Raw genomic sequence first — 12109 nt, 5'->3', positions numbered from 1 at the left:
CAACCCACACAGTCTCAGTTCTGAGCCGCAGAGCCCTGCGCCGCACCCTCTCAGACTCTCACTTTCAACCCGATTGAACCAGGTTCCCCCTGAGCCTGCGCTCCCAATCGCAGGCATCATGAACATCCACTTGGTTGTTCAGTCAAGAAACATGTAGAAATTCTGTCTCCCTCATCCTGGCCATGAATGTCTTGTCCAGGGCTATGGTCTGACTCTAACATATATCCAGAATCTATCCGTTGCCAGCACTTTGGCTCCATCCCCATCTTTTCTCGCCTGGCTTCAGTTTTTGTTCCCTTTAATCCGCCCTCCATACCATCCCTAAGGATCACAGGATCATTTTTAAAGGAGGAAGTTGGCTGCTTAAAGGCTTCCAAAGGCCCCCAGTCCAGTCTCGGTGGACTAGAATAGAAAGAGAACTTTGGTGGCCCCACCCGGTCCTTCCAGCTGCATCTGCCTTGGCTCCCTCTCACTCGCTCTGCAGACATTTAAGGATCCGAAAGTGTCGTTTAAGGATCCTTTAAGGTCTTCCTTCAGATCTTTAAATGAGCCGAACTCAAGGCCACCTCCCACTGCCCTGCACATCTCCTAGTCCTCCTAGCCCACCTTCCTCTTGGCGGGGCCACCTTCCCTGTGCCCTTCAGGCCCCAGCTCAAAGGCCACCCATCTAACAGGCCTTCTGGGACCACCCAGAAGAGGAACCACGTTACAGGCCTTCTCCTCACTCCCCACTCTTCCCGCAAGCTCTGACTCTAACCCAATACCACCGTCTGCTCATCAGTTCCTTGTTTCCCTGACTCCCTCAGAGGCTACACCTCCATAAGAGAGGACCACATATGTCATCCTCACTGCTTGTGCTGGGGCTGCTCCATCACAGACCCTTAATTTGTTAACCCAATAAGCAAATCACTTTACCATGAAACAATAAGAGGGAGAGAACTTCAGGCCGGCTGTGGCCCTCACCTCTGCCCCCATCCAGCCTAGATATAGAACTGGGATGCCCTGTGTAGGCCAGCAGATGGGCAGTATCAACTCCAGGGGCCAGGCTGACCGAGACTTACGGGCACCGTGGCTCTGTTGGGCAGCACCCAGACCCAGGGGATGGCCCTGCCTGGAAGGTTCCACGCCCACATCTGCAGACATGGTACTTGGAACTGAGCTAAGCAGAGGAGGAAGGAAGGACCCCCAAGCTCCTTCCAGATGATGGAGCTGGAGAATGCCCTCACCGTGTGGCTCTGGCTGAGGCAATAGAAGCATGGTCTGCAAGGCAGCCCCGGGTGTGCCAGGCTGAGTGAACACGGTTTGGCCTCAGCCTCAGCAGGAAGCGGGGTGCTTGGCAACAGTCCTAATGAGCTTCCCAGCAGGGCAGGAAGGCTGGATGGCTGCTTCCTTGGTGTGGCAGCCTCTGGGGGAGCTGAGGAGGCTTAGGTGGATATGCATGTCTTTTTGTGGTGCCAGAAGCAACTGAGATTGATGTTCTAGCACTTGCTGTGGACTTAACTCACCCTGAGTCAGTCTCTCCAGGGCAGGACCAGAGCCAGGAGCTGGTCCCCCAAACCAGCCTGCCCAGGAGAACCACATACAGAAAAACAAAACCCGAAGTCCAGGTGGTTCAGTGGTAAAAGAATCCACCTGCCAATGCAGGAGACACAGGACATGCGGGTTCAATCCTTCAGTTGGGAAGATCCACTGGAGGAGGAGATGGCAACCCACTCTAGTGTTCTTGCCTGTGAGAACCCTGTGGACAAAGCAGCCTGGCAGGCTACAGTCCATAACGTTGCAAAGAGTTGGACACGACTGAGCAGGCACACACACACACAATGCTGGTGCCACTGTTTCCATGGAGAGAGTCTCTGCTTTCAAAAGCCTTTGTCCCTTAAATAGCCAAGCCCTTGCTTACTCCTTCAAAGTCGCATTTCATTTACACAAGCTCAGTCTGTAAGCAATTTTTTTTTTAAGGAAGGTGCTGGACCTGGGGCAAGGGGGCTCCCTCTGGAAGGACATCCAAACACCCAGGGGTGAAGCAGCCTACAAACAGTCTCTCAACACACCCATGTCTTAGCACCTAGTAACTGCTCAATAAAACACACCCATCTTTAGTAGCATGGTAAATAATAATACTAAAGCTGAAACTCCAGTACTTTGGCCACCTCATGCAAAGAGTTGACTCATTAGAAAAGACTCTGATGCTGGGAGGGGTTGGGGGCAGGAGGAGAAGGGGACGACAGAGGATGAGATGGCTGGATGGCATCACCAACTCGATGGACGTGAGTTTGGGTGAAGTCCTGGAGTTGGTGATGGACAGGGAGGCCTGGCCTGCTGCGATTCATGGGGTCGCAAAGAGTCGGACATGACTGAGCGACTGAACTGAAGTGAACTGAAATGATAATGCAATTGTACATCTCCAAGTCTGGACAGGGATCACTGCTCCTGCCTCGGGCATGTTCAGCCCGCCTGTCTGCTGGCCACCTCCCTCCTGAGTGACAAGGGTGACTGGATTCTTGTCCCGGGGCTGCAGCACAGTCCAGTCCGGCATCTACACCCAGAGAGCATGATGTGGGGGTCCCTCACAGGCTGGCGTTACCTTGGTGAGGCTCAGGGGAGGTCACTTCCACTTCTGTGTACTCCACGTCCAAGGTCAGGGGCTCTGCTCGAAAGAAAACAGCAGCCTGTGGTCAGACAGGGTCTCCTTGGGTCCAGGGTGCTGGGGCGGGGACTCAGGCTACATGAGAGGTTTCTACTCATATGATCAAATTAATCGGTATTTTTTAAAGGGGAAACCAGACACAGGGTTAATGCCACTCTAAGTGGGTGAGAAGACTCTTGAGAGTCCCTTGGACTGCAAGGAGATCCAACCAGTCCATCCTAAAGGAGATCAGTCCTAGGTGTTCTTTGGAAGGACTGATGCTAAAGCTGAAACTCCAGTACTTTGGCCACCTCATGTGAAGAGCTGACTCGTTGGAAAAGACCCTGATGCTGGGAGGGATTGCGGGCAGGAGGAGAAGGGGACGACAGTGGATGAGATGGCTGGATGGCATCACTGACTCAATGGATGGGAGTCTGAGTGAACTCTGGGAGTTGGTGATGGACAGGGAGGCCTGGCGTGCTGTGATTCATGGGGTCGCAAAGAGTTGGACACGACTGAGCGACTGAACTGAACTGAACTGAAGTGGGTGAGAAAACTCAGGCTGAGTGAGGTGGTGAGGAAGCCTGCGCTCCCAGGATGTGGAAGGACCCTCCGGGTCAGGTCCCATTGTCACCACCGTGGGCGGACTTGCAAAGTAGATACAGAATCCAGCCAGCATGGGTCACAGCAGTTACCTCTAGAAGCCCTCTCCTTGACCACAGGCACAGAAGGCTTTCTCCAAGATGGTGAGGATCTCAGGAAATGAGGAATGGGACCCCCAGCCTCAAAGTGCTTGAAGAGTGTGAGGCATAAGCATAGGAAATCCAGTTACACCCAAAATGGAACTTTCTGATTTCAGAATGGGCTACTAAACAAGTCAGGAAGCTCTCTCTCTTGAATAGCAGAGGCATAGGGTGTTTTTTCCAATATAGAGTTACTGCAAATCATCACATGGTACACTTTAATTTATACAGTGTTATATGACAAGTATATCTCAGTAAAGCTGGTAAAAAAAAAAATGTTAAAGATGCTGGGGTGGGGAGAAATACACATAGTAGAAATGCTCTTTTTTTTCTTTAAGGATAATGGGTAGGTATTTATTGAATTGCTATTGTTTAAATTTTATACATGTTATAAACATTATTTTGTATCTACTAAATGTCTAATAAAAATGAAAAATACAAATAAAAAATAAAACAGCACTGCTGCTTACGTTTAAGACAAGTAACAACAGACACTAGATACTGTCTTTGGGAAAACCAAGAGCCATCTCTATTTAAAGGAGGTGAGGAAACAGCCATGGGGTCTTCACAGTTTTAGTTCTTTTCCTAGGCACCTTTGACATAAAAACAAAGATTTCTAATTTTTTAAAAATTAGATAATTACCTTTATTTTCATTTAATGGCTTCATTGCATGGTTTCCAACATCTTCATTGTAACCTAGTTGAAAACCAGCAATCATTGTGAGAGACCACGGAGTTCCTAGTTTTCTACATAAATTGTAAACGACTCAGTGCCACTAATGAGAGATGTCCAGGCCAAAGTCTTTAGCGCAGTTGGCAACCACAGTGTACTTGGGTTCTGAACACCCTCCCAGTGCCCCTGGGCCCCATCCAACCCGCAGTGCGGTGTCTTTCTAAAACTGGTGTGATGTCCACGTCTATTTATGAATGGTTCACAATTCAGAATTGTTCACTAGAAGCAGTTTCAAAAGAAATTAAGCTTAATTCTAGAAGGGATGAGCCAGTGCCAAGAAGCATGAAAGACACTGGTGAACTAATCCTTTCTATCTAGAGAACTGGGTCCATGAGAACACGGTTTAAAGATACTGCAGTACCTCAGGCTGCCACCTGGGCATGGGGAAAATTCTTTGATTTTTTTTTTTTTTTAACCAAGTTGTTCTTTATTAGAAAGAATTCTTATGAATGCTATGAATACTATCCCTGAAGAGCACATGGTTTTCCATTCCATGTCATTATGCATTTACTAATTACTATCATGATTACTGGGTTTCCCAGGTGATGCAGTGGTGAAGAATCCGCCTGCCAATGCAGGAGACGCAAGAGATGTGGGTTCGATCCCCTGGTCAGGAAGATCCCCTGGAGTTGGACATGGCAACCTACTCCAGTACTCCTACCTGGAAATTTTCATGGACAGAGGAACCTGGGGGGCTAAATCCCATAGGGTTGCAAAGAGTAGGAGACAACTGAGCGACTGAGCACGTACGCATGTTGTGATTACTAACATATACTTATAAGCTAAAATAATCTGTGCAGAGAAAAATATAATAAGAACTGTAGTATTTTCTGCATTTTGGAAAATTGAGAGGAAATTCTATTTTAATATAAGTATCAGTATTTAAAGTATCACTTATATATGTTAATCACTCAGTCGTGTCCACCTCTTTGCTACCCCACAGACTGTAGCCCACCAGGCTCCTCTGTCCATGGAATTCTCCAGGTGAGAATGCTGGAGTAAGCAGCCATTCCCTTCTCCAGAGGATGTTTCCAACCCAGGGACAGAACCTGCACTGCAGGCAGATTCTTTACCGTCTGAGCCACCAGGGAAGCCCATACTTATGTATACATAATACATATTACCAACAGAACCCACTTTATACCAGAAAGAGGTATTTTCTCTATAGTATTGGATTACTTTTTGCTAAATATCCACCAAATTTTTCTGAATGGAGTTTCTCAAATGACATATTTGCTCTCTTCTCTTTATTGGCACATTACTTTTACTATGACAAATATTTTATTTTACTTTTTAAAAAGTCTGTGATTCTGTACAATAGGAATTGCTCTTCTTTTTTTTTTTTTTTTTTTCTCAGGCGTCAGGGTCACCTGATTCTCCTGATACCACTGCTGCTTCTTCTGCAGCTCTTGAGTCTCCAGGCACTGGCCTCCTCCCTCTCTGCCCGATAGTCCCTCACAATCTCGGAATTGCTCTTCTCAAAATATTTCTCAAGACTTCCCTGTAAAGAGGGTATTCTAAAAATTTCTTACTTTGTGGGACACTGTTACAAAATTTAAAAAGAACATCAGTGTTCAACTCCCAAACCTATCTGGGACAGAACTCTTCGTGTGATGTAATCATGCCCCTCCCTGGGAAAGAGCCAGCACCCCTGCTAAGGGCTTGAATAATTTTCTCCAAGATCTAATGGGATTAAGAGCTCCCTGGGGCTTCCCTGGTGGTCAGGTGGTTAAGAACCCACCTTGCAATGCAGGGGACACGGGTTCCATCTCTGGTCGGGGAAGCTCCCACATGCTGTGGGGCAGCTAAGCCCACACACCACAACTACTGAGCCCATGTTGAGCAACTACTGAAGCCCGCCTGCCCTATGGTCCACGCTCCGCAACGAGACCCCGCCACAATGAAAAGCCTGCACATGAGAACTAGAGAGCAGCCCCCACTCTCCAGAACCAAAGAAAGCCTGCAATGAAGACCCAGTGCAGCCGGTGACAAATTAAAAAAAGAAAGAAAGAAAAGAACTCCCGGGACTGGCTCCCGGTTGAGCTGACTCTCAAGCTTGCAATAAACCTCACGACTAAGTACTCTTTGATTGTACCACTTCTTTAAGTGCAACTGCTAATCGTGAAATCTTTAAATGCGTTTCCCATCGTGGCAAGTTTGAAATTCCCTTGTGCTTGCAAGAAATAATTTCATCTGAGATGTTTTACCAGTGCCTTCATTTCATAGCTGGTTTCTATCTTACAAGTGGAAAATGATTACACGTGGGCAGTGTCCCGCGTTTGAAAAGAACTCAAGTGGTTGTCCGCAGCATTGTAATTATTCCCCACCTTTCGTTCCTTGGAATATTTAAAAGGTGGGGAAATTAGAACACCGTGTTCTGCCTTTCTTCTGACGTTTTTGTTTTGCTTCCTAGCCCACCACCCAATGACTGATTAGATTAGGCGCCTCTGCCTGAAGCCAGAGTTTCCCGTTCAACCTCACCCTACCGCCCACAGATTCTGCTTCTCAGAAGGATAAGAGACGGGGAGCAAGCTGGGAAAAATTCTTAACAACGGCACAAAACCATGACAGTACCATAGTGTCTGTCGGCTTCAGTACCGGCATCCGATAATGTCTTCTCATTGTTGGAGTTCAGAAGCGGTACGGCTGGCCTTAAATTGAAATTTAAAAAAAGGAAAAAGAAATAACATTTTTTTTGGCTCTAACTCCAAACTAACAACATAGTCAAAGAGAGCATGAGAAAAACCAGGAGGAATTTTCTGCAATGAGGAAAATTTTACTCTCTTACTGGGAACTCATGCATTCTCCAGTTCTATGATTATTGGACAAAAACCTTTTTGCCATTGAAATCAGTGTCCGGACCAAAGGATGCATGAACGCGAGGAATCCTTTGTTGGGTGAATCCCATATCGGGAGGGGATTCCTTATCCTGTGTTAACGTTTTCTCTCAGGAACAGAGAGGTAGCTTCCATATTTGGGGAGTTTAGATCTCAAGAACAGTAAGAATAGTACAACCATTGTTTAAGGAAACTCTACTTTGCCAATTAAGTTAAAAAATTTTTAATTCCATCTACCACCATGATAATTTCATAAGGAAACGTGTAGAAAGGACATGATCTCAGAATAAAGCCGTTACTTCTCCTGAAGGACAGTTTGCAATCTTACACACACACACACACACACACACACACATATCCCTTCATAGCTCACACTCAAGGTCCTAAGTTTTTTGAGTTTGCCAAGAACCACTGAAGACTTCCTAATGACAGAAATCCTTGCCAGACGAGTCTATCCACACCCACAGATCAGCCTCCCCTCTTCCAAAAGACACTGACCTGGACATCTCCACGGGCATCTGCTTGGCTTTAAAAGACAAAGAGAAGAATCAAAGTCAGAATAAAGAACCCACATCCACATCAGATGGGAACACTCATTTCAACCATATTGGACTTTTTTTTTTTAAGACTGAACACCCATAAAAAGAGAGAACAGAAAGCCAAATATAGTCACATTTTTTTTAAAGGAAAACAAACAAATAAACAAAGCAGGTCTTCTCTTGGTCTTATACCAAGAGATTTCACATCATTTCCCATGAAATTGGACATTTCAACTATTTCAACCAGGAGCAGCTTCCCTTCGTGGAGTGTGGCAAAGAGGAAGATCACAGCACCCGGAAACAGATGAGCCAGATAAATGGGCGACCATCTCTTTGCTCCAAGACCTTCCCCAAAGTAAAGGTTAAATCAATCCCCGTGCTTTGAATCCCAAACTGGCCTGAGACAAAGGCCAGACTGACCCTGAGACAAAGGCCAGACTGTCCATGAGACAAAGGCCAGACTGACCCTGAGGAAGCGGTTTGTCCTAAAGACCATTTTCCCAGAGGGGCTGCCCCCTTCCTGCTTTGAAAAAACCCCACCTCATCTCATCTGGTCCCTCCTGTCCCCAGCAGCAACCCCAGGGGTCTCCGATAGAACCTGCCTTATCTCAAAAAAAAGTGTTGCAGGGCTTCCCTGGGGGGTCCAGTGGTAAAGAATCCACCTGCCAGTGCAGGGGACGTGGGTTCGATCCTTGGTCCCAGAAGATTTCACATGCCTTGGGGGCAACAAAGCCTGTGCGCCACAACTACTGAGCCTGTGCTCTAGAGCCCACAAGCCACAGCTACTACCACCGCTCACTCTAGAACCCCGGCTCCGCAACAAGAGAAGCCACCGTAGTGAGAAGCCCGTGCGCTGCAACAAAGAATAGCCCCCTCTCCCTGCAACTAGAGAAAGCCTATGCAGCAATGAAGAACCAGCACAGCCAGAAGAAATAAACAAAATTTGAAAAAAAATTATTATTATTATTTTCTTGCAGACTTTACTGATGCTGTGCCCTTTTGCTTGAGTCTTGCTTAGTGGACTGATTCTTCAGTGTCAGTGGATAATCCTGGCTTCCCTTCTATGTATGGATAACCCCAAGTACAGGGTAGAAATCATAGCACAACCAGATTGACCGGGAGGCATTCAGTGTGTGTGTGTTGGGGGGTGCGGTGGAGGGTGTCTCCACTCATGCCCAACTCTACCAACTGTAGGACTAGGTGTGGCCAAAGCCCCACACGAAGAGCTACTTCTGATCACATGTAGATGCAACATTCCCCCCAAATTCGTCTTTTCCTGGGAGCCCAACTCAGAAAGCAAAGGCTTTCACTCATGCCTGGCTAACTCCAAAGGGCAGTAAAAGCTCATACCCACCAAAGGCAACATCTTTGGTTAGGAAGGTGACACCCCAGGAGGAAAATAAGTGTCATCAGCCACATGCCCTCGGCTCCCACTGGACCAGGGCACAAGCTTCCCATGAGGCTGAGGCCCCTCACCTCCATGGCAGGTTCCCTGGCAGGGCAGTCTGGCAGGATGGAATGAAAGGACTATGCTCACCCTTGGCTTTCTTCAGAAAATAGCATTTGGCTCCAAGTACCAAGGTGACAATGATCACTCCGATGACCACCACTGCAATGAGTCCTTTCTTCCAGGGGGCAAGATAGACTGGAAATGAAAAAAAAAAGAAAAAAAAAAATTTAAGTATATGTTTATCCCTCTACCAGTAAGAAATAGTACAGCCTTATGCAACAAATGGGCTTCCCTGGTGGCTCAGATGGTAAAGAATCCACGTGCAATGTGGTAGACCTGGGTTTGATCCCTGGGTCGGGAAGATCCCCTGGAGAAGGGAACAGCTAACCACTCCAGTACTCTGGCCTGGAGAATTCCATGGAGAAGTCCATAGGATTGGAAAGAGTCGGACACAACTAAGCGACTTTCACTTCACATCACATCACTTAAGCAACATATAAGGCTGATTTTTATATCCTTGTCACTCGTGTCTTTCACTGAGCATCTACCTCTGAGGGACTCTGTAGTAGGTGCAGAAATGTTTGTTTCTGCTATAGAGTCAGTGGTGACCTGAGGGGACCGTAGGACTGAGGAAGATGCTTTTTAAGCTGTCTGTTCACCCCTCTTCCCTCTCTATACATCATCCTCTACCCACACAGGTGGGCCCCTCTAACTGTGTCTGTTCTGCATGACCCACTCCCCTCGACCATAGGCGGTCCATGGATGGACGCTTGATCCAAGTTGGTGTCTCTGCATCAAGAAGTTTGTAATGAGGACTGTGTGAAATCCTTCTAATTCCTTATAATAATCACTTCCTCTTTCATACTTAACTTGAGTGGACATTTGTTACCTGCCACCAAAGAGCCTAGTGGATGTTGGTCCCTTGGCCCATAGCAAGATGCACTAAGTTCCCAGCCGTCTCCTCTCAGATGTGCTTTCTGGCCTTGAGCTTGCAGCTTGCACTGCATTCTGCTGTTGAGAACTCTTACCTCTGACGGTCAGTGTGTTGCTTTGGATCACGTGTTTGGAAAGGTTGGCTCTGTTGGAGGCCGTGCAGTAATACTGTCCCTCGTATTCCTTGCTGTCTGTGGTCTTGTGCCACATGATCTGGGTGGCATTTATGGTGTCTTGGTAGAAGGGTTTGCTCTCCTTTTCTTTGTAAAACTTGTACGTGATAGGAAAGGATCCTTCGTTCACGGAGCAGTAAAACACAATGGGCTCCCCAGGCTCCACCTCCCCCTTCAAGACAATGAGCTGGGCTTCATCCACTGGGGCTGGAAGGCAGGAAAAGGATTAGTGCTGAGCAGAGAAGTGGGCAAGGGGAGGAGCATGACACGGCCGCTGGTCACGGCCAGCCTTCTATGATCATGACTCGGACTTAGACTTTGCCCTTTACTCCCCCAGTGAGCCCAGAAGAGCAGCAACGGACACCTGTCCTCACACGCTGATTAGACACAAGAGGCTAGGGACACCACCACCACCCCCTTCATTTACCACCTCAAGCACTGGGTTGGACATAGATGTTACGGAAAAACTCCAACAAACCTTTTGGCCAATCCAGTATTACTGACCACTCAGCTTAACTATACAATTAGCTTATGTGTTCTGTTGGGGTCTATTCTGGGTGAGTTTGTGTATGTGAGTGTGTGTGTGTGTGTTTGTGTGTGTGTGCGATTTCTCTCCCTCTGCTTAACCCAGATGCAGGGCATTTCCAGATCTTACGAGCAAATAACCTTGACACACAAATAACCTTCTCTAGCGCTTGTCCTGTCTTTCTCCTCCTCTGAATGATCGAAACCAATTGCTTTCATGTCCGTATTTCCCACTTCCTTGTGAGCTTGGGAACCTGAATTCTGTCCCTCTGCTTCCGAAACTGCACTGCATTTTTGGTTTTGAAGAAACTCCAAGGTCACCTGATTCCCAACTAACTCATCCCCGAGTTTCCTGCAGGTCAAATCCATGTTGGACGTTCTTCCTGCCTTTCAGTCCTTGGCCTTCCTACAGCTCTTACCTGTCACCCAGCCCTTCCTTTGGAATTCAGCTTCCCCTGGGCTCCCGTGAGGCCTCACTCTGATTCTCTTACCTCCTCGCCTGCCATTTCCTCTTTATTCATCAATTTTTGCTCCCTAAATTAGGACTTTCTGCAAAATCCAGTCCTCAGTTTGCCATCTCCTTTCTCATCTTTGGTGATTTCACCTACATGATAGTTTCTATTTGCACATTTAATGCATAAAGACACAGCATCTAAAGCTTAGATACATAGTTCTAGTCCAGGTTACTCTCCTGAATTCCATGTCTTGACTTTAACCTGTGCATTTCCACCAAGAAGCCCTGCCAGCCTCTCACTCCCAGCAGATCTGAGCAGAACTCACCTTCCTCCTATAGCCCCTTTTATTCCATGTCTAGCCACAAAAATTCTGAGCCTAAACTGTCTTCCCAAGTACAGTACTATTAGTGGGAGAATGAACTGATCAGCAGACCAAGATCTGATTTACGAACCGCCCTCTTGTGAGTGCAGTGGGTGGCCAGACCATGGAGCTGCTGATCCAACAAAAGAGAGCACCTGGCCTGGTGTGGGATGGCAGGAGTTGATCACAAGGAAGGCTCCTGAATGGTGCAGCCTGACCTGACAGCCTCTCTTCTTGTGAAGCACAAGGAGGTGGCAACAAGCCAGGCTTAGGAGCTAGACTGCCTGGCCAAAATTCCCAGCATTATTGGCCACCAGCTGTTTATCTTAAGCCCTAGTTGCCTCACTGTAAAATAAGGATGATATGAATATGGTGCTTACATGGCTATTGTAAGTGTGAATGGGACTAATTTACTAACATAGTTCACACAGGGTTGGACATATGATCGGTGCTCATGAACATTAGCCACTAATATTGACCCGCTTTATTTTTTTAATTCATTAATTTTTGGTAGCACTGGGTTTTTGTTGCTGCATGCAGACTTTCTCTAGTTGGGTGCAAGGGCTTCTCATTGAGGTGGCTTCTCTTGTTTTGGAATGTGGACTCTAGAACATGTGGGCTTCAGTAGCTGTGGCCCACGGCCTAAGTTGCCCCATGGCATGTGGAATCTTCCCAGGCCAGGGATCCAACCTGATTGGCAGGTGGATTTTTAACCACTAGATCACAAGGGAAGT

At 47.2% G+C, this 12109-nt stretch overlaps 1 protein-coding gene across 11 annotated transcripts in view; it reads right to left on the bottom strand.

Annotated features, from left to right (window-relative positions):
* PECAM1 (platelet and endothelial cell adhesion molecule 1) overlaps window positions 1-12109 on the bottom strand; it is a 109097-nt gene that overhangs the window by 20320 nt on the left and 76668 nt on the right. For 6 of the 11 annotated variants that reach the window (XM_086356911.1, XM_086356916.1, XM_086356914.1 and 3 more), the window contains 5 exons: window positions 9957-10241; window positions 9016-9123; window positions 7438-7465; window positions 6677-6753; window positions 2585-2647 (listed from right to left, as the gene is read on the bottom strand). In XM_086356911.1, coding sequence (XP_086213037.1) covers window positions 2585-2647; window positions 6677-6753; window positions 7438-7465; window positions 9016-9123; window positions 9957-10241 — 561 coding nt within the window. Of the gene's footprint in view, window positions 1-2584; window positions 2648-4012; window positions 4067-6676; window positions 6754-7437; window positions 7466-9015; window positions 9124-9956; window positions 10242-12109 lie in introns of all 11 variants that reach the window. The other 5 variants (XM_086356913.1, XM_086356908.1, XM_086356912.1 and 2 more) reach the window with 1 other exon arrangement.

The sequence above is a fragment of the Bos grunniens genome, chromosome 19 (assembly GCF_055505025.1).
Source record: "Bos grunniens cultivar Pamir isolate PY7600 chromosome 19, Bosgru_T2T1.0, whole genome shotgun sequence".
Lineage (NCBI taxonomy): Eukaryota > Metazoa > Chordata > Mammalia > Artiodactyla > Bovidae > Bos > Bos grunniens.
Note: the sequence above shows the minus strand (reverse complement) of the source record. Positions and strands in the feature narration are given on the sequence as shown.